A 25,663-nucleotide genomic window follows, 5' to 3' on the forward strand; every position below is an offset into this window, starting at 1 on the left:
TTACTTGACTGGCAGAATACAGTATTTGCCTGCCTGCTATACATCATAGCAGTTGATTAATATGCAGTGAAATTCTTTGCTCAGCCCTGCATATGCTTAGGAATGTATCTCAAAAACTCTTTCAAAACCTCTAAAGCACCAGTATCTGGTGGAGGCACCAATCAAATCCATATTATGCGACTGCCCTCTGTCCCCTCAACAACACCAATAACTATATACCCTATATGGAACTTCACTGAAGTTTGGCATTTCTGTGGAATGTATACACTTAATATATGAGCGTGCCTTGCTCCAAAAGATAGAGTAAATTCCAAAAGTTCATCACTCATCTGCCAGAATTAGAATGGAGTTCCTGCCTTAACTCAACTAATGGGCAAGAATAATCCACTGTCAAATTGCTGAGGTAACCAGAAAATACCACAGTGCCACAGTGACGGCTCTAGATTTATTATCTACCATTCTGTACTCAACAGCTATGTCAATGTCATCTGTAATAAGCAGCATGCTAGTCAAAATGGTGTTACTAGGATATTTGTAGACTCTTTATGCCTTGTGAATAGTTGATGGGTTATTTGGAAACCACACTGATGAATCTATTGGATTGTATGATGGGAATTATGCAGGGTATTGTGCTCCTTTTAGATCTCCATATTGGGATGACAAGTAACATCTATATTCCCTATAACTTCCTCAAAATTAAATTTCTTTCAAAAAGGGAGTATATACATATAAAGGCACAGCACTATGGGGAGCAGTAATGCTGAAGAGAAACACAAGGCCACACACACACAGCACTGGAGTTCCATTTAGTTCACCAGTGTCTGATTATGAAATCGAAGTGAACAAAAGATACATAGCATGTTTGCCTTTGTGAGACAGCTGTATAGAAGGTTGCTCTTAATCCACTGTGAACCACATGATTTATGCCGTTGGCCTTTCAAAACTATTTGCTGTGTGCCATGCTATTTTTAATCAGTGGCAACAACAACACTTAACAGAATTAGTACACAAGACCTACACCAAGGCATAGTAAATATAGCTGTATACTGTTACTATTTTCTTGCCACAATGGCCTTCTGTTCCCCCATGGAATCTGACAAGTCTTTTCTTTTTTTAGTCTACATTTTTTAACCTAAATATAGCTTTATATTTTATTGTGACTTTTTTTTTTTTTACTGACACTATTTTTTTCAGCAGGGGGCGCTTTGGCCAAGTTCACAGATGTGTAGAAAAGGCAACTGGGCTTCAACTAGCAGCAAAAATAATCAAAGTCAAAGGAGCAAAGGATAGGGTAATCAATGCATGTTACATTTATATGTATATTTTTCAATATAACACCATCAACCATTTGTTTCCTTGGCAACCTTGTCAAGTTGCTTGTCATGATACAAGCTTAGTTGGTAATTAGATTTTTTTTCCCTTTTATATTCATTCAAAACGCATAATGCAGATAATTATACATAAGTATATTCTACATATTGTAGCTCCGTAAGCATGCAGGTGTTTCTGAACTGTCAGCCAAGGCTTGATTTTATTTTCCACTTATACAGAAATGATCCCAATAAAAGCTGAAACACTTGCTGCCAGTTTCTATTGCATGTAGATGAGTGAATCATGTAATGTTTTAACAGGATGAAGTAAAAAATGAGATCAATGTCATGAACCAACTAAATCACGTGAACCTGATACAGCTCTATGATGCATTTGAGTGCAAGAATGACCTGATCTTGATAATGGAATAGTAAGTTGAAAGATACTTTTTGTTTCCCATTGTTCCCATTGCATTGGGTTTGGGATCATTACATTTAGGGGCAGATTTATCAAGGGTCGAATAGTAAATTAGAATTTCTGAGTTTTAGAATTCACACATTCAAATTTGAATCCCCCTATACGTATGTAAATTTGAATGTGAGCTTTAGGGGCAGATTTATCAAGGGTCGAATGGTAAATTTGAATTTCTGAGTTTTAGAATTTACACATTCGAATTTTGGTCCCCCTATACGTATGTAAATTTGAATGTGAGATTTAGGGACAGATTTATCAAGGGTCGAATAGTAAATTTTAATTTCTGAGGTTTAGAATTCACACATTAAAATTTTAATCCCCCTATACATATGTAACTTTGAATGTGAGATTTAGGGGCAGATTTATCAAGGGTCGAATAGTAAATTTGAATTTCTGAGTTTTAGAATTCACACATTCTAATTTTAGTCCCCCTATACATATGTAAATTTGAATGTGAGATTTATCACACCTCGACCATGGAAGTCCTTATTCGAATATTCGCCACCTAAAACCTGCCGAGTTCATGCACAAGTCAAGGGCAGAGGTCAGTTGAGCCATTTGGAGATATTAATAGCCTTCCTGACATTCAAGTTTTTTTTTGGAGAAAAACTTGATACATACGAATCAAATATGATTTGAATTTTCGAGTCAGAACCGTTCAATTGAATATTAGACATTTTTTCTTAAATAACCTCCCAGTTGAATTGTGAGTATACTAGAATTAAAAAAAATTTCACATGAATTCGAAATTCGACTTTTGATAAATGGGCCACCCAATATAGTACTGTTTGAAATTTTCATGCTGAAATGGGAACACATTCTTCTGGCATTCCTTGGATGCTCAAACACATATATGCTCAAGTGGTTAAACAATAGCATTGGTTTCACATTGATATATGTCACCGCTTATCTGATACACTTTTAGTGGTGGTAGAGGTGGTAAGAAAAAGGAATGGCACAAATTGACACACACAGTTGCTTCTGATGCTGCATTTACATGAATATGTTAACAGGCTTTTGTTGGGGAAAAATCCAAAGACCAGATATCACTTGAAGTGAAAGGGTTAATCCGATTATTATTATTTATATAATAAACATACACGAGCTACGTGGATCCTGTACTCAAAAGAGACAGAATACAGAACAAAGAACTGACCAGACATTATATACCCTCTGATAAACAAATATTCAGGAGGAGGGAGGTAAGGGAGTGATAAGGCACTGGTATGGGAAAACTAAGGGAGTAACTGCAGATGTGCTTCAAGGACAATTCTCCTAGGCACAGAATACTAAAACAATGCAGAATACTGATAAGAACCGACTTGGCAGATGTTACACATAACTTGGAACAGTTTCTACATGGGACTCATGTGCACTTTGAAACTGTTCCCTCCAGTGGCGTAACTAGTTGTTACTGGACCCCATAGCAAATTCAATTTAGGGCCCCAAGCCCAAAATATTTATAAGTTGGCCTATTTTACCAAGATATATTAAAATTGCTAATTAATTAGGGTCTCACTGGGCCCCCTACACTCCTGGGCCCCCCTGCAACCACAGGGTCTGCTTCCTCTATAGTTACGCCCCTGGTTCCCTCCATTAACTTTTCCTCCACACTGGTCAGAATAAAAAGTGTGGCATATTTGTTTGGGAGGTAACCAATAGAAGGTGTACTTCTATATAATTCTATATAAATATATATACTAGTAGGTCGCCTTTTGGGCAGTCTAACAGATCTCACTAAATTTTAATTATTTTCCATCTATGAGGCTGGTACATCCAAGACAGCCTGCTGGGTACAATAGATGATTGCTCTAAAAAAAAAGCAATACATGATGTTATTTTCTGGTATCAGGATCCCTGAACACCATTAACTCCCTTCTTGAGCTCAAACTGGGACTAAAAGTTTTTACAGAACCAATATGCTACATTGTAAGGAGTATATCTCTAACCCGTTCTATTATGCTTCATGCTTGTAGAATGTGCCTTGATATACACAGTGAGGGACTGTGTAAAAACCGGCACAGAAACCTTTTTACACACTTTTAAAAATATGTCCTTCAAGGCTAGAACTATGTGTAGGCAACTGCCTAGGACACAACTGGGTGGGGGCACAACCAGTGAGGCAAAGAGAACAGCCAGTGAGGAAGGAGACAAGCAAGAGAGCGACCGGCATCAGAAGTGGGTGGGTGTATATATGTTTTGCAAGTGCCTGCAGCAAGTGGCTGTTGGGATGATGGGGTGCCCAGCCTTGGGTGCCAATACAACTTGGCCCAGCACTGATGCCTTTCAGTGTGCACAGCAGCTCCAAATTACGGAAAGGCTGTCTCCCATGGACTCCATTTTAGCCAAATAATCCAAATTTTGAAAAATGATTCCCTTTTTCTCTGTAAATAAAACAGTAGCTTGTACTGAGAGATAAACTAAGAAATAATTAACCCTTATTAGAAGCAAAATTAGCCTATTGAGTTTATTTAAAGGACCAGTAACATCAAAAAAATTAAAAAAAAAAAATTGTTAGTATACCTCGAAAAAAACCCCACCAAGACATATTAAACTTTAAAATCACACAGCCTTTATTAAGAAATAATTTACCAAAATTTCGCTTGCACTCCTCTTCAGAAAAAGCGACATGGCGATGATCCGTTGTGCGGTGCTCGATTTCTCCTCCTATAACGAAGGCATGGAGAAGAAATCTAGCGCCGCACAATGGATCACCTTTTCTGAAGGGGATCACAAGCGGAGTTTTGGTAAGTTATTTCTTAATAAAGGCTGTTACAAAACATTTTGATGGTACTGGTCCTTTAATGTTTACATGATTTTCTAGTGGACTTAAGGTGTGAAGATCCAATTTCCAAAATATTCATTATCAGGAAAGCCCCGGGTCATTCTGGATAACATGTCCCATACCTGTATAAATACTAAACTTGGCTTTTTGTATTTTAGTTTAGACGGTGGAGAACTATTTGACCGCATCACTGATGAAAACTACAGTCTGACAGAACTGGATGCAATAATGTTTACCAAACAGATTTGTGAAGGAATATACTATGTACACCAGCAGTATATTCTGCATCTAGATCTAAAGGTTAGTTGATGAATACAGTATATAAGGCTGAACACTCTGGGAAGCATGGCATTTGCATATACAGCAGAAGAGACAATATATTGAACCGAATATTCCCCCACTTCTTTTTTTTTACAGCCGGAAAATATTTTATGTGTCAATCGAACTGGTAACCAAATTAAAATTATTGATTTTGGATTAGCAAGAAGGTATGTTTGGGTATTCATGTTGGTTTATTTTCAGACTAATAAATAGTGGCTTATCTGTCAAGTCAGAACTTTATGGATTGTGCTGTTTTGTTTTTTTTCAAGGTACAAACCCCGTGAGAAGTTGAAGGTGAATTTTGGCACTCCGGAATTTCTGGCCCCAGAAGTAGTGAATTATGATTTTGTGTCTTTTCCAACGGACATGTGGAGCGTGGGAGTCATTACTTACATGCTGTGAGTCACAGAGTGGGATACAGTACAACCTTTATTTCTAATTAGTCTAAAACAGACACATTGCATACCCTAACTACCAAAGCAAAACAGTTTATAGGGAGCACCCCGGTAAAACTACTCAGTGTGCTACACATGAAAGCTGCTCCGAATAGCATCGGTCAAAGTTCATCTGCAAAGGAGCACTACGTAGAGTATTTTCTGTAAAATCCAGTATTTATTTAATCCATTTAAAATTCAATACAAAAGAACGCCATGTGTATATAGAATCATCACGCTTGACGCGTTTCGTAGCCCTTTTCAAAAGCTTTTGAAAAAAGTAGCCGGTGGGCTACAAAACGCGTCAAGCGTGATACTTCTATATACACATGGCTTTCTTTTGTATTGAATTTTAAATGGATTAAATAAATACTGGATTTTACATCAAATACTCTACGTGATGCTCCATGCTTTGCAGATGATACCCTAACTACCTCCTAACCTAAATCCTGAGTACAAGGAAAGGTCTTGTGTCATATCAGGGCATCTGGAGTCACTTAGGTACACTCAACTGCTATCATCCAAAAACAATATTATTATAAATAATAATAATCGACTTCTGGCATCTTCTTTTTTGTCGCGGCTGCACATGCGCAGTAGCGTGAAAAGCCGAACTTTTTACAAAAAAGTTGTCTATTTTGTTCTACTGTGCATACATCTGCCCTGGGAAATTTGAATATAGAAGAAGCAGGTAGACGATTGCTCCGTGGTGCTCACTGGAATAACCCCAGGCCGGTGCAGTTTTCTCCTAATAGGTTCACTGGTACATGCAATCACTTGGGGTGCCTAACTTTTGACACCCCCAAGTTAAAAGACCTTTCCTTCTCCTTTCAATTATTTTTATTAAAATTAATTTAATAAAAATAACTTCTAAAACAAATACCTGTACACAGAATGCTGGTGTTATTTAATTTTGGAGGTATGCTGGGGGTACTGTACATTATCTAACATCTATTTTTGTTTATTTCTAGACTGAGTGGGTTGTCCCCCTTCCTGGGAGAAAGTGATGCCGAGACAATGAATTACATTGTGAATTGCAACTGGGACTTTGACTCAGAAACATTTGAGCAGGTGTCAGAGGAGGCCAAAGATTTTATTTCCAAACTGTTAATTAAAGAAAAGAGGTAAATGTATCCCCTATATAATGATTAAAAAAAGGTCAAGATTAAAAATATTAGGACGTGGGATGACCCAAATTGTTCATGCAGTAATTACAAAATACCTATACCTACCCATAATTTATGTTAAATTATGAATCTGAAGTTGATGGGGCCAAGCAAGGTGTCATGCCTGACCACCATCATAAAAGTACAACACGCATTCACTCAAGCAAGCGACGCACACAACACACCAGCAAACATATGTTTTATGTCATTTTCTTCAAATTAGTCATTCACAGAAGTATATGAGTTATTTTTTTTTCATTGCAGCTGTAGACTTAGCGCTGGACAGTGTCTTAAACACGAATGGCTAGTCAACCTGCCAATAAAAGCCAAAAAATACAAAGTCAGCTTGAAGTCTCAGATCCTCCTTCAGAAATACATGGCACAAAAGAAATGGAAAGTAAGTTTTTATAATTTTTCCCATGTATAATTTAAGGACATGGGTGTAAGATTTCAGATGGGTTATATTTATACTAAAGACATTAAAGCCATGAATACTAAATCTTCTTTTCCTACAGCCATATTATCTGTTCGCTTTTACTAGTTGCATAAAATACTGCAGCCCCTAGCCAAGCTAATTTTAGGGACAGATTTACTATGGTTCGAATGGTAAATTAGATTTTTTTTAAAAAAAATGTTTTTTGGTCGAAAAAAAACAAATTCAAATTTAAAACCACCAACTCAAATTTGAATGTGAGATTTATCTCCGCTCGACCCTGGAATCCGTTCTAATTCTACTATTCTCGACCTAAAACCTGCTCATGTAGAAGTCAATGGCAGAGGTCTCTTGAAATATTTGAAGATGTTAATAGTAGTGATGAGCCAAATTTTTGCCAAGTTTCGCTTCAAAACTAACACCCTGTAGACTCCAATGGGAGAAAAAAAATTTGACTCGCAACAGTTGGAGGAGAGCTCGATTTGAGTTTTTGTGTCGGGACTATCCGATCGAATTTTAGACGTTCTAATTTTTTTCATAAATAGCATACCATTCAAATTGTGAATAAAATGTAACTTATCAGAGTTTAAAAAAATTCACATTACTCTAAAATTCGACCTTTGATAAACAACCCCCTTAATGTGAACATTTTCTTCTCTCTTAGAAACACTTCTACGTGGTTGCTGCAGCTAATCGCCTCAAGAAGTTTCAGGCCATTTCACTGAAGCCCGCATAGGGGTCAGTCCACACTAGGAAGTTACTGTGGCGCATACCTCAGTTTAATCCTGCGCTGATAACTACCTAAGTGGCAAAGCAGCACTGTTGTATGAAACGGAAAATGTGGGACCTGCACTGTAATGCAAGTGACTGGGAGCAGAGACTGTTACCCACCCAGTACAGAACTGTATCTGTTTATAGCTATAGTAATATAGAATGTAGAATCGTGCCTTCAGAGTGAAACTGTACAAATCAGCACATGATAGAAAAGCACTTTTACCCCTCTTGTAATTTGTATAACCTCAGACCTTGTCTAGTTAACCCTTATCCAATATACTGTGAATGTGTGTGTATGTGTATATATATATATATATATATATATATATATATATATATATATATATATATATATATATATATACATATATTACATTAATATATTTTATATATATATATATATATATATATATATAGTGAATAAAGTATCCCCTCTTGTAAAATATTAGGATATTATAAGTTACCGAGGAGTTTCATGACCGTATATAAACACAAGGGCGAAGGCCATATTTTGCAACTCTGGGTACTTTATTTATTATAATACAAGTGTCAGTGAGTCATGTGATAGAAATGACTCACCGTTTATAACTGATGACATCAGTACTCACCGTTTATAAGGATATAATTTACAAGATATTCATGGCTTTTGTGTATTATATTCATATAATACACAAGAGCCATGAATATCCTGTAAATTATATCCTTCTAAACGGTGAGTTCTGATGTCATCAGTTATAAACGGTGAGTTCTGATGTCATTTCTGTCACATGACTCTCTGAAATTTGTGTATTAGAATAAATAAAGTACCCCCATTTGCAAAATATGAGGATATTTGAGTTCCATGACCTGTATAAAAACCTCGTGTTTTTATATGGTCATGAAACTCCTCGGTAACTTATAATATCCTTATAATTTACAAGAGGGGGTACTTTATTCACTATATTATATACACACACACACACACACACACACACATATAATATATATATATATATATATATATATATACAGTATAAAGATATACAGTAAATACTTACCTCCATTTGAAGCAGCTGCATTTCCAAATGGGCATTGAGGGCCAGAGAAAGCATTACAATCATGTTGTTGACAAGGCTATTTTAGTAGAAGAATTGCTACTTCTGCTAATGAAGGAGTTACAGTGATATTCTTGCCAAATGACGTTGCCGGGGTGCCACAGGAATACCATGTGGGTGTTACATTATTGAGGCCTGTGCAATCTAACTGACACTTCATAGAATTCTATTATTATCCTTCATACCGCAAATCACAGTTCTTATTCACAATCCAAAAGGAGCAGCAGGGAGCGGTTCTGTGTTCTAGTCCATAGCAAAATGTACAGAAATCTTTTAGCTTTTAGTAAAGATTGATAACAAAGTATAATTAACACTAAAATGTACTTACTATGGAATACAAAGAAGCCTGTTTTCAATTTCAGGTGCATTTTGGCAACACTCTATTACAGTATATCACAACCATGCCCCTGCCATACACTGCCTAATTCTGAAATCTAGTCTGTGATACTTGAGTGTGTTTTCAATGCTCTTAAATAGCAGGGATTAAAGTCAATCTTTGTTTTAAAGGGGTTGTTCAGCTTCCAAACACTTTTTCAGTTCAATTACTTTGCATTATTTATTTTTTTACTGTTTTTCCAAAATCTAAGTTTAAAGATGAATGTTCCTGTCTGGTGTTTCAGTCTGGCAGCTCAGTGATCCAGGAGCACAATTTCCTCCATTTAGTTGATACATTTCTCAGCAGCATCTGTGGAGTATTAGCAACTATTGTATCAATTCTAACAGCTGCCTTTAATAAGGGATTCTGCTCAGCAGGGACAAATATAAGAAATGTATCAACTAAGGGACTGATTTATCAAGGGTCGAATTTCGAGTTCATGGGAGTTATTTTAAACTCCCATGAACTCTAAATTCGACTAACTGCAATTTATTAAAAAAAAAAAATCTAATTTTTTTGTAAATAGGATCGACCTGCAAACTGAAATCGAATTTGAATCAAATTCGATTTGTTTTTTCTCCACCGCATGAAAGAAAAGTAATAAAATGAATAAAGTGAAGTAATAAAACAAAATTGTAGCTGCACATAGAAATATCTTCCAACTGCTTTGTCCATTTTAAAATATGAAGACAACTTAACACTTGGTTTCCCCTTAACTCAATTAAATAGGATGTTATACAATATACTGTTCCTAGCAACTATGACATTTAGAGTTTTTTTTTTAATTATTTGCCTTCCTCTTCTATTTCTTTCCAGCCTTCAAATGGGGTAAATGAACCCAATAGCTAAAAGACTATTACTCTATGAGGTTAGAATTGTGTTTATTTATTGTCTCCAATTCATCCTCCACTATCTTCATTTACACCACTGTCTGGTTGCTAGGGTAAATAAAACACTAGCAAACAGATAGCTGCTGAAATTTTAAACCTGAGAGCTGCTAAACACTACATGAAAAAGACCAATTCTAAATGGTCTCAGAATATCAATGTCTATATTATGCTAAAAGTTAAGGTGAACTACTCTTTTCAGAAAAGGACATTCTATAAACATACTATTTAACTCTAGCTATAAGACTAAACAATATACTGTATGAATACAATTACAAATGAAGTATATGCACAACAATGACTACTCCTGCTAGTAGCACTATTAAATTATACATTTTGAAAAAACAAAACAAAACAAAAACATGTTTTCCCAGGATAGAATCCCATAGAAGCCCACTATCAGCCTTTTGACCGATGTTCTCCCCTTATTAAAGTAAAGTAAGATACCTAAGCACGTTTCAACATGCTCTCATTAAAAAGATCAATACTGCTGTCGATAGCAGTTATAGTATTTAAAATAACTTAAAATGAATGAATACTACAAAGTCTGAATAAGAATTAAAATGTCTTTCCGTAGGCAAGAAAAATTATTAACAGTTCACAACACAAATGATCCATGCAGAGAATTTAAGGCTGATCATATCTTTGATGTAAACAAAAATCAACTGGTTCACATTACTCACACTTGCCTGCACTAATAAATATTAGAATATCAGTGATTCTGTACACTTTACAGCTACTTGCTGCATCTCATTATTTCTCACTCCGCACACTATCATATGTGTTATCAACTTCTTATCCATCTGTTTTATAGCCTGCATAGCTAAACTAAACAAGGAGGTTCTCTCAACTCCAGGTGTCAGAGGGTATGAGACTGTGCCATATTCTTTTATTGTTAGTATTAGGACCACTCCTCAAAGTGTTTAATTAAAAGTGAGTGCTCCCTCCCATATACAGTATTTACAACGTCTGTGGACAATAGAATTAAGACCATAATGAAACAAAGTAATTCAAAATTAGATTTTTACAGAATGACAGTTAGGAAAAAATCACATGCGGATTGCAACACTGCCATCTCTTTCTGGCCTTCATGATATTGCCCTGCATACACAGTACAGAACATTTCCTCCAATCTCTGTTTTGTGCATGTACCTTTCCAGAATGGGCACAGAGTGATGTGACAAATAAGAATACTGCAGGCCGGAGTGTTTTTTGAAGTTAAGGAGTGCAGGCGTATTATAGAAATATATAAAGAATTGGCTAGAACCACTAGGGACAGTCAAAAACTTGGCACCCCTAGTAAATTGAGGTTTCATTCTCCTTAATACACACCAATCCTTCAGAAACATTCACCAATAGTCCGCATGTCCCTAAAACATTTATTGTCATGTTCACCAGATCTGATGAAACTACAAGGGACATCATCCTAAAACAACTGATCTACAGAATCCACGTGTACTGAAAATAAATGGATGATTTACCCTATTATCCTGTTTTATGTTATACCTAGCTTGGGAGCCAGCATCTTCAGTGTCTCAGTATCCATATTTAGTAAAAGAATGTAAAGCCACTCTATGAACAGACTGAGGGGTCTCTATTTTTTATGGGAAACACTTGATCAAGGCGCTGATTCAAGAACTGTTCTCTGCCCACAAGAGTTCTTTGCAGGATTCCGGGACTGAAATGGAAATGTTCTATTTCTTGTTCCAGTGACTGGCTCAAAGCACCTCTAATGTCATTTGGTGGCCTCCCTCTACAAAACATCACTCTTGGTAGTAAATTAGACCCAACCCCATTCATGGTGCAAGCTTTTGTGTAATCATTGTAATAATTTACCTTTTAAAGCAATGATTCATGAGTTATAGCTGCACTTCAAAGCATTCATACAAGCAGTGATTAACATGAGTTAAAAGGGTGACAGTATGGTGAATGCTTTCTGTACTAGAACTAGTTTTATTACAGTTTTGGTCCCGGTAGAGCAGTACGAAGATTGGAAAAGGCAGAGGGGGGAGTTCAAATTTCACCCTCTAATACACATAAATACATAGTGCCCAACAGTCCAGCTTTCCCTAATACCAGCCACAGTCTCAGGCGGCTACTTACCCCTTCCGCAAAGCTGCTAACTTTAAGGTTCCTCCTCCTGTCTTCCAAACGATCCCGCTGTCGCAAAGTCTCATCTTATGGGACAGGCATCAAGACTAGACGTAGGCACAGTGGCGCAATACTTTAGCTTCCTTCTAACACAAGACGACCTGTCTTTATTTCTGTTTGCACCACCTACTTTTCTTAGACGAAAAAAAAATGTTTCTTTAGTGTTAGTTACCTGCTATGCCTTCTGCCACCTCATCCCCCAATATTTCCTCAAAACGTATTTATAATTTCTGCTCAAAGCCAGAATTGTTGCAGTGAACAGAAAAAACATAATTTTCATGATTGCCAACACTACCTACTGCCATCAGAGCTTCTTCTCCCAATGTGACAAAAAAAGGACATTTTTTTCACGCAGACTAGGGCAAGGTGAAATAAAGTAATCTTTTGAGAATTTTTGGGCAAACGAGTTAGAACAATGGCTAATTTAGGAGATGACAATGGATTTTCATATGTACTTAAAAACAATGGATAATAAATATAGTGTAAAAAAGGTATACTAAAGTACAGATAAGGTTTCAGTTTTACTAATTCTTGCATTCTTTACAAGCTGGTATATATTATTCTTTATTAATATAGTGCCAACATATTCCACAGCAGCTTCCCACCTGCCTTGAAATGGCCCTGAAACTAGCCTTGTAAATTTGCATTTTCATTGCAATCAGGGATGGACTGGGGGGCTTGGGGCCCACCGGGGCTGCTGTCCAGAGCCCCCCTCTGGACCCCCGGCTCCCACTGCTGCAGAGCCCACCCCCCCGCCTGCCTGTGACCAGCTTATGTTCTACGCTGGTCGCAGCAGGAAGGAGCATGAAAAAGACCCTGCCTCCAGGGCCCCCTTCGTACATGCGACTGATGCAAGAATGCCTGTGCGCAGTGCAAACTGTGTCTTTGGGGGGGCCAGCAGATCAGGGGAGGGGGTCTGGTCTGTGGGGGCCCATGAGGGAAGCTTTAGCAAACCTCCCCATATGTAGTGGTGCGCCTTCCTGACCATAACTCTATATTCTTAGCTTCTTCTCAAAAGTAGCCCAAAAATACCATATGTGCAATGGAAAAAAAGTCTAAAAATAAATGAATATAAGTAAAAATGCGCCTTTTTCATATTGTCACTGTTTCACAAATTTTCCCATGAAGCAAAATGGGACAGATTTCGTGTTATCGGGGCCCCATTAGAACTAATACACATACGATTTCAATAAATATTGGTGAAACAGGTCAACCCCTAGACATTTTGGTGGCCAGAAGATTTTTGACCCAAAATTGTCTGAAATTGAGGAAAGTCACTGGAAAATGCGAGAATGGGATGGGATACTGGAGTACAGAGTCCAAAATCTGGTAACTCCCGACTTCTACACAAACCAGTCCCATTGCATGCTGGGTATTGTAGTCTTACATTAAACTTGGCAGTTGGCAAATTGTTAAACAAAACTAAATTACCCACCCAACATGCATTGAGAGACGCAGGCTTGGCACATTAGGGCAAGACAAAACTTTGGCTGGTTTCCAAAGCGCAAACTAGCCAAAGTCCCAAAAAATAGCCCAAATCCATACCTTAGCTAGTTTGTACTTTCTAAACCTGCCTGGGCTTTAAATTAGTAGCCCAATTTGGCTGGAAAACTGCCAACCTGGCAACCCAGAACTGGATTCTGCCTATAAGAGCAGCAGCAGAATCTCTCCTAGGCAGGGTTGCCAGGTATAATTTTCAAAACCAGCCCAAAACTAGCCAAGAGATACTTCAAAAGTTGCCCAAAAATAGCACAATATGTGCAGTGAAAAAAAGTCTAAAAATAAATGAATATATATGAAAATATGCCTTTTTCAATTTTTTCCATGAAGCAAAATGGGGCAGATTTGCCCGTCACCAGGAGCGTAACTACAGAGGGGGGGGGGGGGCAGGAGGTATAGCAGGAGGTATAGGGGCCACACGAGGCCCTAATACATATATAATTTCAATAAATATTGGTAAAACTGGTCAACCTCTAGACATTTTAGTGGCCAGCAGATTTTTGCCCCAAAATTGTCTGAAATTGAGGAAAGCTGTGAGAATGCTTAAAGGAATTGTTCAGTTTAAAAACAAAAACTGGCTAAATAGATAAATAAATAAAAAAATGTTTCTAATATAGTTAGTTAGGCAAAAATGCAATGTATAAAGGCTGGAGTAACTGTGTGTGTAACATAATAGCCAGAATACAACTTCCTGCTTTTCAGCTCTCTTGGTTTACACTGACTGGTTACCCTGGTTACCAGGCAGTAACCAATCAGAGACTTGAGGGGGGGTCCACATGGGTCATATCTGTTGCTTTTGAATCTGAGCGGAGTGCTCAGGATCAATTGCAAACTCACTGAACAGTTATGTCCCATGTGGCCCCCCTCCAAGTCGCTGACTAACTCAGAGTTATAGAGCTGAAAAGCAGGAAGTAGTGTTCTGGCTATTATGTTACACATCCAGTCATTCCAGCCTTTATACATTACATTTTTGGCTAACTAACTATATTGGAAACACGTTTTATTTTGCACAGCCTATCTATTTACCCAGTTTTTATTTTCACACTGAACTGTTCCTTTAGGAGTAACTGGAAACTGGGGTCAGGGCCGGAACTAGTAGGCAGAGTAGGCACGTGCCTAGGGTGCAAAGCTGGGGGGGGCACGTACCTTCTCTGTCGCCTACCCCATTGTCCGGTCCCGTCTCTGCCTGACTACTGATATTTTCTCCGTAATTGCGCTTCTGCAGATTCGAGCATGCGCACCTGAGCATAGTTTTGCGCATGCACTCAGCCGGCACCGTGGCCGGCCAGATTGCCTAGGGCGCCTGGCCCGGCTCTGACTGGGGTACAGAGCCCAAAATCTGGTAACTCCCAACTTCTACAGAAGTCAGTCCCGTTGCATGCTGGGTATTGTAGTGTTACATTAAACTTGGCAGTTGGCAAATTGTTAAACAAAAACTACTTTCCCAACATGCACAAGTCAAAACTTGCCCAAAAGGTAGTCCAAACCTGTACCGTGGCTAAATTGTACTTTCAAAACCCAACTGGCTTTAAATTAGTAGCCCAATTTGGCTGGGAAAACTGTCAACTCTGAACTGGATTCTGCCTACAAACAAGAGCAGCAACAACAGCATCCCCCCACCCCAGGCTGTCACATGCTCCCGTGATGATGGGCGTTCCTAAGTACTGGTTAGGAACTAGACACTTCCCCATGTGACTTTACCCTCCCGCCCACATATTGATCACATGACTTTGACATCATCACTTCCTCAAAGCTGCTCCGTTCTAGAGCTGGAAGCAGAGTGATCATGGTGAGTTTAACCCTTTGTGCAGCAGGCTAGGTGACTAAAAAAAAGATCCCCCCATAGCAGAGTCGGTATTAAAATGCGCACGGGGCTAATGAAGCCGTTTTGGGTAGAAGTGCAAACTGCGTCTGTGCTGCGGGGAATGTTCAGGCCCAGCCTGGCCTGGTTACTGGATCAACTGCAGGAAGGTGGCGAATCCGCTCTCCTCCCTCTGTCTCGTGTATATTGCTTATCTAACTGAATGGCCATTCGTGATACCGACGCCCTTTCCTTCTCACAGTCACCTAGTTGCTTAATGTAATGTATGTAGCGTTACACAACTTGCTATATACTGTTCATTTAACTATCAACTCCGTATGCCCCAATGCGCTTATGAGAGGGAACTTTAGTAGTAGTAGCATTTTGTTGTAATGAGAAAAAGTGTAATTCTAAGCACCTCTTATACATTATACATTCATTACAGTTATTCAATGGCTTTATTGTTATTTGACAATGTAATTGCTATTTAAAAGCTGTATCAGCCTGACTGTTTGTATTATAAGCAAATTTTCTATTGGTCTTCATTATCTAGTATCTAGTTATAGTTTCTAAATTATTAGCCTTCTTCTTCTGACTCTTTCCAGCTTTCAAATGGGGGGGGGGTGATACTGACCCCCATCTAAAAAACAAATGTTCTGCAAGGCTACAAATATATTGTTATTGCTACTTTTTATTACTTATCTATCTATTCAGGCCCTTTCCAATTCATATTCCAGTCTCTTATTCAAATTAATGCATGGTTGCTAGGTTAATTTAGACCCTAGCAACCAGATTGCCGAAATTGCAAACTGCATAGCGGTTACATGCGTCTGTGTGAGTACAGCCACATTGAAAAGAATTCCGTGCATCTACTCCTGCGCTCCCCTGCGGCTGAACGCATGAAACTGGAATGCAGTGGAGCGCAGGGAAAAACACTCGTCTGTAAGAGCCCTTAGGGAGCTTGAGCACACACACAGTACAGATATGCACACACATTGACTAAACTTCTTCCGGGACAACAAGCAAGTACCGCCTGTGCACAGGGGGAAGGGGGGGTCAGCATAGCTGTCTGACTTCGGTGCTGTCTTGGAGTAGTGTTAATTTTTAAAAGAAAATAAAAACAATCATTGAAAATACTCCATGAACCCCTGAGCACTGTGGGACCCTAGGCTATATCCTAGTTTAGCCTATGCGTTAATCCACAATTACATTTTTCATTTTTAGATTCCATTTTTTTTTTCTAATGGCATGCTAGATTCTTTGCTAGAAAGAAATGCTTATATTATGAAAATGGGGATGGTGAGATTGTCAAAACAAAAAAGACAGATTCTGTCCCCTCATTCCACCACATCTGCCCACAGTGCTGCCATCAGAAATTTCAGGGCCCCATATCCCCAAATTATCTGGGCCCCACCCTCCCCAGAGCCCACCCCACTGATGGCCAGGGACTCCCCCCAAAAAAAAACATTGGTTGCCAGGGCCACCTGTATAAATTAAAAAAAAACATTGGTGGCCAGGGCAACCCCCACAAGTTAAAAATACATTGGTGACCAGGGCCCTAGAAGTTAAAAAAAATATTAGTGCCAGGGCACCCTAAACATTCAGTGGTCAGCCCCCCCCCCTGTACAAGTTAAAAAAAAAACATTGGCAGCTAGCCCCCCCCCCCCAAAAAGTTAAAAAAACATTGGTGCCCAGGGCCCCTACAAGTTAAAAAAAACATTGGTAGCTAGGGAATACATACAGAGTTAATTGGTGGCCAGGGTGTTAAAAAAAAGAACATTGGTGTTCAGTGAAACCTACCTGTAAATTTCGGCAGACCTTCATGCTCCTTGGAGAGTGTTCTTCTTTGTTCTTTGCTGTTGTGGCTTCGTCTTTTCTGGTGCTTCTTCTGCAGCACAGCCGGGCCCCCCTTAGAACCTGAAATCCCCTGGGCGCAGGATTGTATTTGCAGCTATTCAGGCATTTCAGGAGATTTTTTCCACAGTAGCACAAATTTACTGCGGGTGACACATTTTCTCATCTGCCAGGGCCCCTAATATTTGTTGCTTCCTCACAATTCTTCTCTTCCCAACTACTTAGGCTATGGGCACACCATTTGAAGTCTTCAGCTGCTCTAAGCCTGCAAAAATATGCAGCAAATCTGCTCCCTGACCCTGCTCCATTGATTTGAATCTGTTCAGCCTGTGTGCGCACCACCACAACGGAGGTCAGCACAAATACACAAAATGAGGCATCTCTAAGCTGACTTCTGCTGCTCTCTGCTGTGTGTGCGCACACAGGCTGATTGGATTCAAATGAATGGGGCAAGGGCAGGGAGGAGATCCACTTCTCTTAAGCTGGCCATAGACGCAAAGATCCGATCGTACGAATCGTGGATTCGTACGATTTTCGGACCGTGTGTGGAGAGTCCCGACATTTTTCGTCCGTCGGAGATCGGTCGTTTGGTCGATCGGACAGGTTAGAAAATTTCTGTCGCCTGCCGATAATATCTCTGCGTGTATTGCCGATCGTACGATTTTCAGAGGGAGACTGTCACTAGTGTTGGCAGACATAAGTATCGTACGATTGCTTTCAGGGGCAGAACATTGGGTGATCTGTTCTTATTTGATCGGAATGGTAAAGACTGATCTGAATGATTAGTGGAGGGTCGGGAGATGGGAAAGTCCGATCGTACGTTGATTCGTACGATCAGATCTTTGAGTCTATGGCCAGCTTTAGCCATCAAAATTACGCAGGCCGAGAGCAGCTGAGCCTTCAGCCTGTGTGCCCACTGCTTCCCTAAGCCATCATCCAACTATTAGGAATTTTTCCTTTGTTTTTCAGTGACCCTTTTCCAGTTCCAACCTTTGTTTCTCATACACTTTGTTGCTCTTTTGTTGCTTTCCTTTCTTTAAATTAAAATGCCTGTGCAAGTTGATGGGCCAGACTCAAAGGGTAATGACTGATAGGACTTTTTCCTGCCAGCAGGTCTCTGGTACAGAGGATATGTGAATAGCCTCTGGGGAAAAATATGCAGTGCAAACTCCTGGCCACTTCGAAAAGTAGCCACGGCATTATTGGAGATGAATGCATATTTGCACTCCTTAGTTTTCCTGTAAGGCTAGTCTCAAGTACAATATGTATATTACAATAAGTTGCACCGATCTATAAACATTGTTTTGTCATCAGTGTGAGTTTGTGGGCTATTGCTTTCTAAGGTATGCAGCATAGGTTTTTCTTTTATGGCCTTTCTTAACTGCAATCTTTTTATGACATCTGACTACAGTATTGCATTTAAGTGGCCACTCACAACTGATAATACCCCTTGAGTGATGCAGACAAGTATTGTATAAAAAATTGCTGGATTAAAAATTTATATATTTCATGTGTTACAGCCGACGACCCAGCAATCCCCCCAGGATGAGCAGGAGAAGCTCCTGGATGAAGCCGTTCAGGCTGTGAAGGTTCAGTCTTTCCAGATGAAAAGATGCTTGGTAAGGAGTCTATATGGAGAAGATTTCCGTGCAAATGATTTATAATTTATATTCAAAATTGAGTTCAAACTAAATATTCTACAATTTCTACATCATATTACCAAGTAGTGACTGTGTTAAGTCAAATAGGGTATCTACTTTATTTATGAGGTCTTTTCAAATTAATGCTCAGAGGGCAATTTATTTCAGCTTTTATTTATCATATTTTCTTTCCTGTCGGTCAAAAGTTTACCAAAATCAAATTAAAGTTGAATCAAAAGTTTAGGGTGTTTTAAAGTACAAGAAAAGTCTAAAATAGAATAAGGCTAGAAATGCTGTATTTTGTATACTAAATATAAACATGAACTTACTGCACCACAAAGCCTAATCAAACAAATGATTTATGCTTTCAAAGTTGGCCACAGGGGGCTGTCATCTTGTAACTTTGTTAAACATCTTTGCCTGACCCTGCACATGCTCAGTGTGGTCTGGGCTGCTTAGGGATCGTCATAAACAAAGCTACTTGAGTTCTGCATGGCTGGTAAGTAAGGTGGGGGCTCCCCCTGCTTTTCATAAGTATGAATGTTTCCCTGCTCAGCAGTTAGGGACCATCTGGAAATTCCATCCACAGCAGGAAATGAAGGGAGAATTTCACTGCATACAGTCAGGTTTCTTATAAAAACCGTACACATTTTTTAATTAAAGTATACTGGAGATAGGATTCTTTTTCATTAAAGAAAGTAAAAATGGGATTTTATTTTTTTTGACTTTCCTTGTCCTTTAACACAGGATGTCATTGTTTGTTGGGAAATGACCTCTCCAGCGGGCAATGAAGCATCTGACAATACCACCCACTTCATATCTGTTGGAACTGCTGCATGTAAAACAAATTACATGTGGCGATCATGGGTAATCACTCAAAAATGCCACCATAAAGATTTACTTGTGTACCCAGGATTTCTGCAAGCAATGTGCTTTACTTGCTGGGATTTAAACAAATGTAAAGGAGCAGGTGGGGTAAAGTTAAAGCCCTGATCAGTAACCCATGGTAAATAATTATATATTTACTTTCATTGTACTACATGCAGCTTTCTAAAATTTGCCCAGTTTCTATAAAAAGACCCTAGCTATGTAGGTGTTATTTGGATTATTCTCATGCTGGAAGACAAGGTTTTGACCAAGTTTGTTTTCTGGCTGATTTCTTGGTTTCAGGATTTTTACATAACTCTCCTACCCTATTTAACTTAAAGAGGAGGCAAAAACCTCTTTATACCGTTCCCTAGTTTCAAAGAAAGATGTATGCAGTATTATTCCCCTTCACTTTACTCCCTCTGACTTCTGCAGACACAGTTCTAGTCTAGACTGTTGCCGGCTGCCGAGCAGGGAAAGGAGCAGTGCTGCCTGGGATTTACACTGCTGGGAAGGAAGATGGGGTGGGGGGTCTTCGATTAAGTAGAGAATGGCAAAGGTTAGCCAGGTAGACAAATAAAACTTAAAATAACCATGAAAAATGCTTCCCTACCTTTCGAAAATGCAATTGTTTCCCTGCTCAGCAGCCGGTGACCGTCTAAAGAACTGTGTTTGCAGCAGTCAGCTTTTTTATATAAAGGGCACACATTTTTTAATGACTATATTCGAGATATCTTTCTTTGCAACTAGGGAACAGTATAAAGATGTTTTATTTTTTGCCATTACATCTTTGCTCAGTTTGGCCACCTACAACTAGGGCTGATACAATCACTCGGCCATCGGAAACCAGCCCAGCCCCAAATAGAGACCATTCCTTATTTGTTCCAGTGGTGATAATTGTTAATGAAAGTATAGGTAGCATGTTAACGTTTGTGTTTCGGCTGAATTATGTGTTCCACTCTCCCTTTGTGATATGATCTAATCAGAGTTTTAGTGGTGGATGTATTTTTCTTTTTTCATGGCTAACTGGATCAAAAGTTACATTGTGCATTATGGTTAGTGTCTTTTTAAGTTCCACAGGAGTTTTGTTGTACAGGTAATAAATGTTAGCTTGAGGAGCATGTGTCGTCAGTAAAGCACATTTATTAATAATGAGCCAATTTGTTTTGGTGCAGTAACCCACAGCAAGTTTTTCTTTTAGCATTTTACCTGCAGCAGAGTGATTAAAGCTAATTAATGACTGATTTCTACAAGTAACTAGGACAAATTTGGCAAGTCGGGTGAAGACGCAGGAAGATGCTAATAGCAGCTACTGATTGTGGTGACAAAATGCATAAAAACACTGTCCCATAGACAATAATAAGAATTGCCTCTGCTAAAACACACAGTGACTTAGCAAAGCCAATTTTCACCATTGTCTATTTTGTTGCTGTGACAAATAGCTGCTACTTGTAGCTCTGTGTATCCTCACCCTTATTAAATGAGCCCCAGTGGCCTTTCTGGACTAAGTCAGTGGTTTGGAATACGCAGCTACTGCTGTGTTTGCTATATGAAAATGTTATGTTAGGTATAGGAGTCATATTAATAAATCATTTATTTTCTCATGTGAACATAACTGTAGTAGGTAAGCTATAGAGTTCACCATACTTTGCACTAATGCCTTAGGCCTTTTGTAAGAATGGAGCACCAAGCTTCTGCCATTACTGCACCTCCCACCAGATTTTTAATCTGACATGAGGCACACAGCGCAGATCTCACCCAGGCACATTAATGGCATTCAAATATGACCTTTTAAAATATTTTGACTAAGAAAAGACTTGCAATGTGGAGTGTGAACACAACTGATTAATTCTTCCTGCTGTCTGTCAAGCTCAAATTCTCGCCACCTAGATGTAGACACGTTTACTGTTCATGTTCGATTTTATTCTGTAACTTTTTTTCTGTTATTTTGTTTGATCTCATCGAACGCTTCTTTCGGCAGATGCCAACGTAGAAAATTGACATTGCACATTGTGTACATTTGAATATGGACGCTAACTTGCTTTCAAGTTTCTACTGCCGACCTCCCTCTGTTAATGAAAATTATAGGAGAACAGTGGGATGCTTTTTGTGTGTATAGATTTTATTTTTACAGAAAAAAAACAACTTTAAAATAAAACTGCCTAAAGGTGGCCATACACGGGCCGATAAAAGCTGCCGACAGACCAAGTCGGCAGCTTATTGGCCCGTGTATGGGGGCCCCCGACGGGCTTCCCCGATCGAGATCTGGCCGAAAGTCGGCCAGATCTCGATCGGATGGGGTTAAAAATCCCGTCGGATCGCGGCCGCATCTGTTCGTTGATGCGGTCCCGCGATCCGACCGCCCGTTTGGCGAACGCTAGGATCCGATCGTTGGGCCCTAGGGCCCACGATCGGATCAGCCCGATATTGCCCACCTCAAGGTGGGCATATCGGAGGGAGATCCGCTCGTTTGGCGACATCGCCAAACGAGCGGATCTATCCGTGTATGGCCACCTTTAGACAGTGTCTTATATGTGCATGTTATACAGTATATAACCATTTTTCCCTATAATGTAAAACCTTGTTTTTAAAACTAAAAAACCTTTTACAGATGTGTTCAGTATAGTCTCAGTCCAACATCATTACCCTGATCAGTCACTGTTTTTGGTAGAAAGTATATTTGTATATGGCAAATAATTTACTAGTAGGTGTAGTAGAGTAATGAAAAACAATCAGACCCAACAGACATGACATGCATGCTGCTAATTCTGTGTAATTTAATCATTAGTTGATTCAATTACGATGCCCTTTTTGTATATATTTCTATATTTATAAACCATGTGGAAATGACTATGAAGTTCTTTGAATAACTATTTTTGCAGATTCCAAATATACAGAACACAAGTTAGCTTCAAATAGCCCACTGTTTTTTTGCCATAAATACACATATAAATATGATTTTAGGAAAAAAAACTCCAGCCAGCTCCAGGAATTATCAAATCTCTTTCCTTTCTTTTTGAAGACATATGTAAATTTTTTCAGAAATGTTAGTTTGATATTTTCCATTAACAGTTGCATATTTATGCCAAAAATATGACAATCCACATTTTGTATGATGGAATGAATGCACTGAATTGACTATTTTGGGATTCAAACAAAAACTGAATCCAAACATTAATTTGCATATTTGATTCTGTTGGAAGATTTGTCCAAATCCCAAAATATCGTAATGCAGAGTTAAAAAGAATTGCAGTAAAAAAAAAAAATCAAATTTCCTTGTTTATGTGACTAAGGGTTCTGATTCAATACTGCCAGGCACTTGGATTTGGACTAATGCACATTTGGGTTGCATAGTCCTTCTTTATGCCTTCAGTGAGGATCTCCTGCCAAGAGACATCTCATATTTAAATATATTATAAATATTTATAATTTGTTTGCATTATGTGACATTTTAATGCAGCTATTGACTGAAATTCACTAATCTCCCATTTCTGTTATATTGGTTTTGCACTTTTTAACATTTTTTTTAAAGTTTATTCCCATAAGATTCTTTAATTGCAGTGTACAAAGCCATACATTGAATAAGTGAATACACTGGCACACATGCGATTACAAGCAGGGACAAGCCTTGTGTGTTTATTGCAGAAATGCAAAGTTTCTGAGTAGTAACCCCTTTGACAAGCATATTGCACTTCTGCAATAGACAAGCAAGGGTTGTCCCTCGCCTTGTGTGTGCCGGTGTATTCACTTGGTTTGGGAGGGTGCTGATCCCTCAAGCACAGGGCCGGAACTAGGGGTAGGCAGAGTAGGCACGTACCTGCTCTTTCGCCTACCCCATGTCCGGTCCTGTCTCCCTGGCTGCCCCTGGGATAGGATCTTTTGGGTGAACCAATTGTTGCCCTAGTCTGTTGCTGGGTTTAAAGCAGACAAGTATGCAGTGTTTATTAAAAACTAGGGATGGGCGAATTTTTTCGCCTTGTTTTGCTGAAAAAATGACGTATGACGCTGTGCGTCAAAATACATACAACATTTAAAGGGCATTGCGACATTTTGCCCACGGCAAATTTTTAACGAAACGGGTCAAATTCGCCCATCCCTATTAAAAACCCTTCTACGTTTTTCAGACACCCCAGCTCTTTCACCTGTCCTGTTTTCCAGCATCAACGGTAGTCTTGGTGTTACTGCTTCTCTACCGACGGATTGAAAGATCTTGGTTACAAGTCAATGGGGCAAATTCACTAAAGGGTGAAGTGGCCAACGCTAGGGACAATTCGCTAGAAATCCCATCCGCAGGGACATATCCAATTCGCTAACAGGGGTAGAGGACAATTCGCTAGGGAACGAGACCGTCACTATTGTTCATTCACACCCTAGAGGCAGGTGACTTTTCGCTCTAGTGAACGGCCATTACTCGACAAATTCATTAAGGTGCAAATTTTACTGAACGTTACCTTTTTCGCCAGAGTTTACTTCAAGCCAGGCAAACTAATAAAACAAAGCTACATCTTCCTCTATCTTATGTTCGTGGCATCATATCCTGTATGCTGGAAATTCATTAAAGTTGTAAAAAAACACTGGGGATTTTTACTTTTTTTTTTTAAAGCGGATTGCCTTCAAAAGTCCTAACTATTAAAGATTTTTGTGTGAACATTTTTTTCCCTGACATTTGAGGTGAATGAGAATCTCAACAAACGTTTTCTTGCGCTGTTTTTTTTTTTTATTCCATTTTTGTTGGTCTGTATAAATATTTTCTTCAATATAAATATTTTAACCGGATCAGTGTGGTTGAAAAGACAAAAGGCTGAACACAGCAAAATTGATAAGCATGCAAGAAAGTTGAAAAACAAAGGCTTCTACTTCAAAGAAACTATTGTACACGAACAAAACATATAATACGAAAGGTCAAAAATGATTAGTTATTAGTCCTTTGAGTCAACTGTTGTGCTTAAAGGTGATCATTAAAGGATCAAGATGACTCATGCAGCCTGACTGACTTTAGAAATGTTCAGCTACTGTCATTTAGGCCCCCATATGTTATTAATATGCATTTAATTACAATTACACACTCCTCAAATTATCTTTTAAAACACTTTTCGTTTTGCTAGTGTTGAAGTCAAAAAGTTTTGTTAATGTTCTTGAAATGTTTAACCCTAATACTGGTGGCAATATAATCCTATTTTTGTTATTGTTAATACATATTTTTGCTTTAAATTAAATTATGGTGATGCAAGTTACAGAAGGATCCCTTTTACGGAAAACCCCAGGTCCCAAGCATTTTGCTTAATATAGTCAAAACCTGTATTCTAATTGCCGTAGATCTGTAGAACTGTTCTTGATTACTGGAACAAGTAATTTTTTACCATGTTACTTCATAGTTCCTTAGAGTTAAACCCTGTTATAATTTCAGTTGTTTTCAGTATAAAGACTTTTTCCAATTTGTTTATGAAATATCTCGTTCATCCCGGTCATGGTATATCTATAGAAAGTCAAATCAACTGGACTTGCTGTTTTTTTCTTGAAGACGTTTCACCAGTCATCCTACTGGCTTTCTCAATTTGCTTTCCATTTTTTTTTTTTTTGCTGTCTTTCCAATATTGAAGTTTAACGTTTAATGTTCCTCTCTCTGGTGTTTTTAGTTTTTTAATCCAGGTGCTGATGCTGAACTTTTACTTTATACATTTCTCAGCAGCATCTGTGAAACATTAGCTACTATTGTATCAATTAGTGCCTTTAATGAAACTGGGATTTTGCTCAGTAGGGCCCAAGATAAAAATGGATCCATTTTACTGAGTTAT

At 38.7% G+C, this 25,663-nt stretch overlaps 2 protein-coding genes across 4 annotated transcripts in view; both read left to right on the forward strand.

Annotated features, from left to right (window-relative positions):
* LOC108715487 (myosin light chain kinase family member 4) overlaps positions 1-8,005 on the forward strand; it is a 36,956-nt gene extending 28,951 nt beyond the window's left edge. For 2 of the 3 annotated variants that reach the window (XM_018260679.2, XM_018260677.2), the window contains exons 6-13: positions 1,195-1,291; positions 1,632-1,741; positions 4,729-4,870; positions 4,988-5,058; positions 5,161-5,289; positions 6,297-6,449; positions 6,756-6,888; positions 7,589-8,005. In XM_018260679.2, coding sequence (XP_018116168.1) covers positions 1,195-1,291; positions 1,632-1,741; positions 4,729-4,870; positions 4,988-5,058; positions 5,161-5,289; positions 6,297-6,449; positions 6,756-6,888; positions 7,589-7,660 — 907 coding nt within the window. In that variant the 3' untranslated portion in view covers positions 7,661-8,005. The remainder of the gene's footprint in view (positions 1-1,194; positions 1,292-1,631; positions 1,742-4,728; positions 4,871-4,987; positions 5,059-5,160; positions 5,290-6,296; positions 6,450-6,755; positions 6,889-7,588) is intronic. The other variant, XM_018260678.2, reaches the window with a different exon arrangement.
* A 7,456-nt stretch (positions 8,006-15,461) lies between these two features.
* The window catches only part of vps35.S (VPS35 retromer complex component S homeolog), a 38,934-nt gene continuing 28,732 nt past the window's right edge, over positions 15,462-25,663 (forward strand). Inside the window, 2 exon segments of the mRNA NM_001096512.1 lie at positions 15,462-15,495; positions 18,882-18,980. Of these exon segments, the coding sequence (NP_001089981.1) occupies positions 15,493-15,495; positions 18,882-18,980 (102 nt within the window). The 5' untranslated portion in view covers positions 15,462-15,492.

Source organism: Xenopus laevis, chromosome 4S (genome assembly GCF_017654675.1).
Source record: "Xenopus laevis strain J_2021 chromosome 4S, Xenopus_laevis_v10.1, whole genome shotgun sequence".
Lineage (NCBI taxonomy): Eukaryota > Metazoa > Chordata > Amphibia > Anura > Pipidae > Xenopus > Xenopus laevis.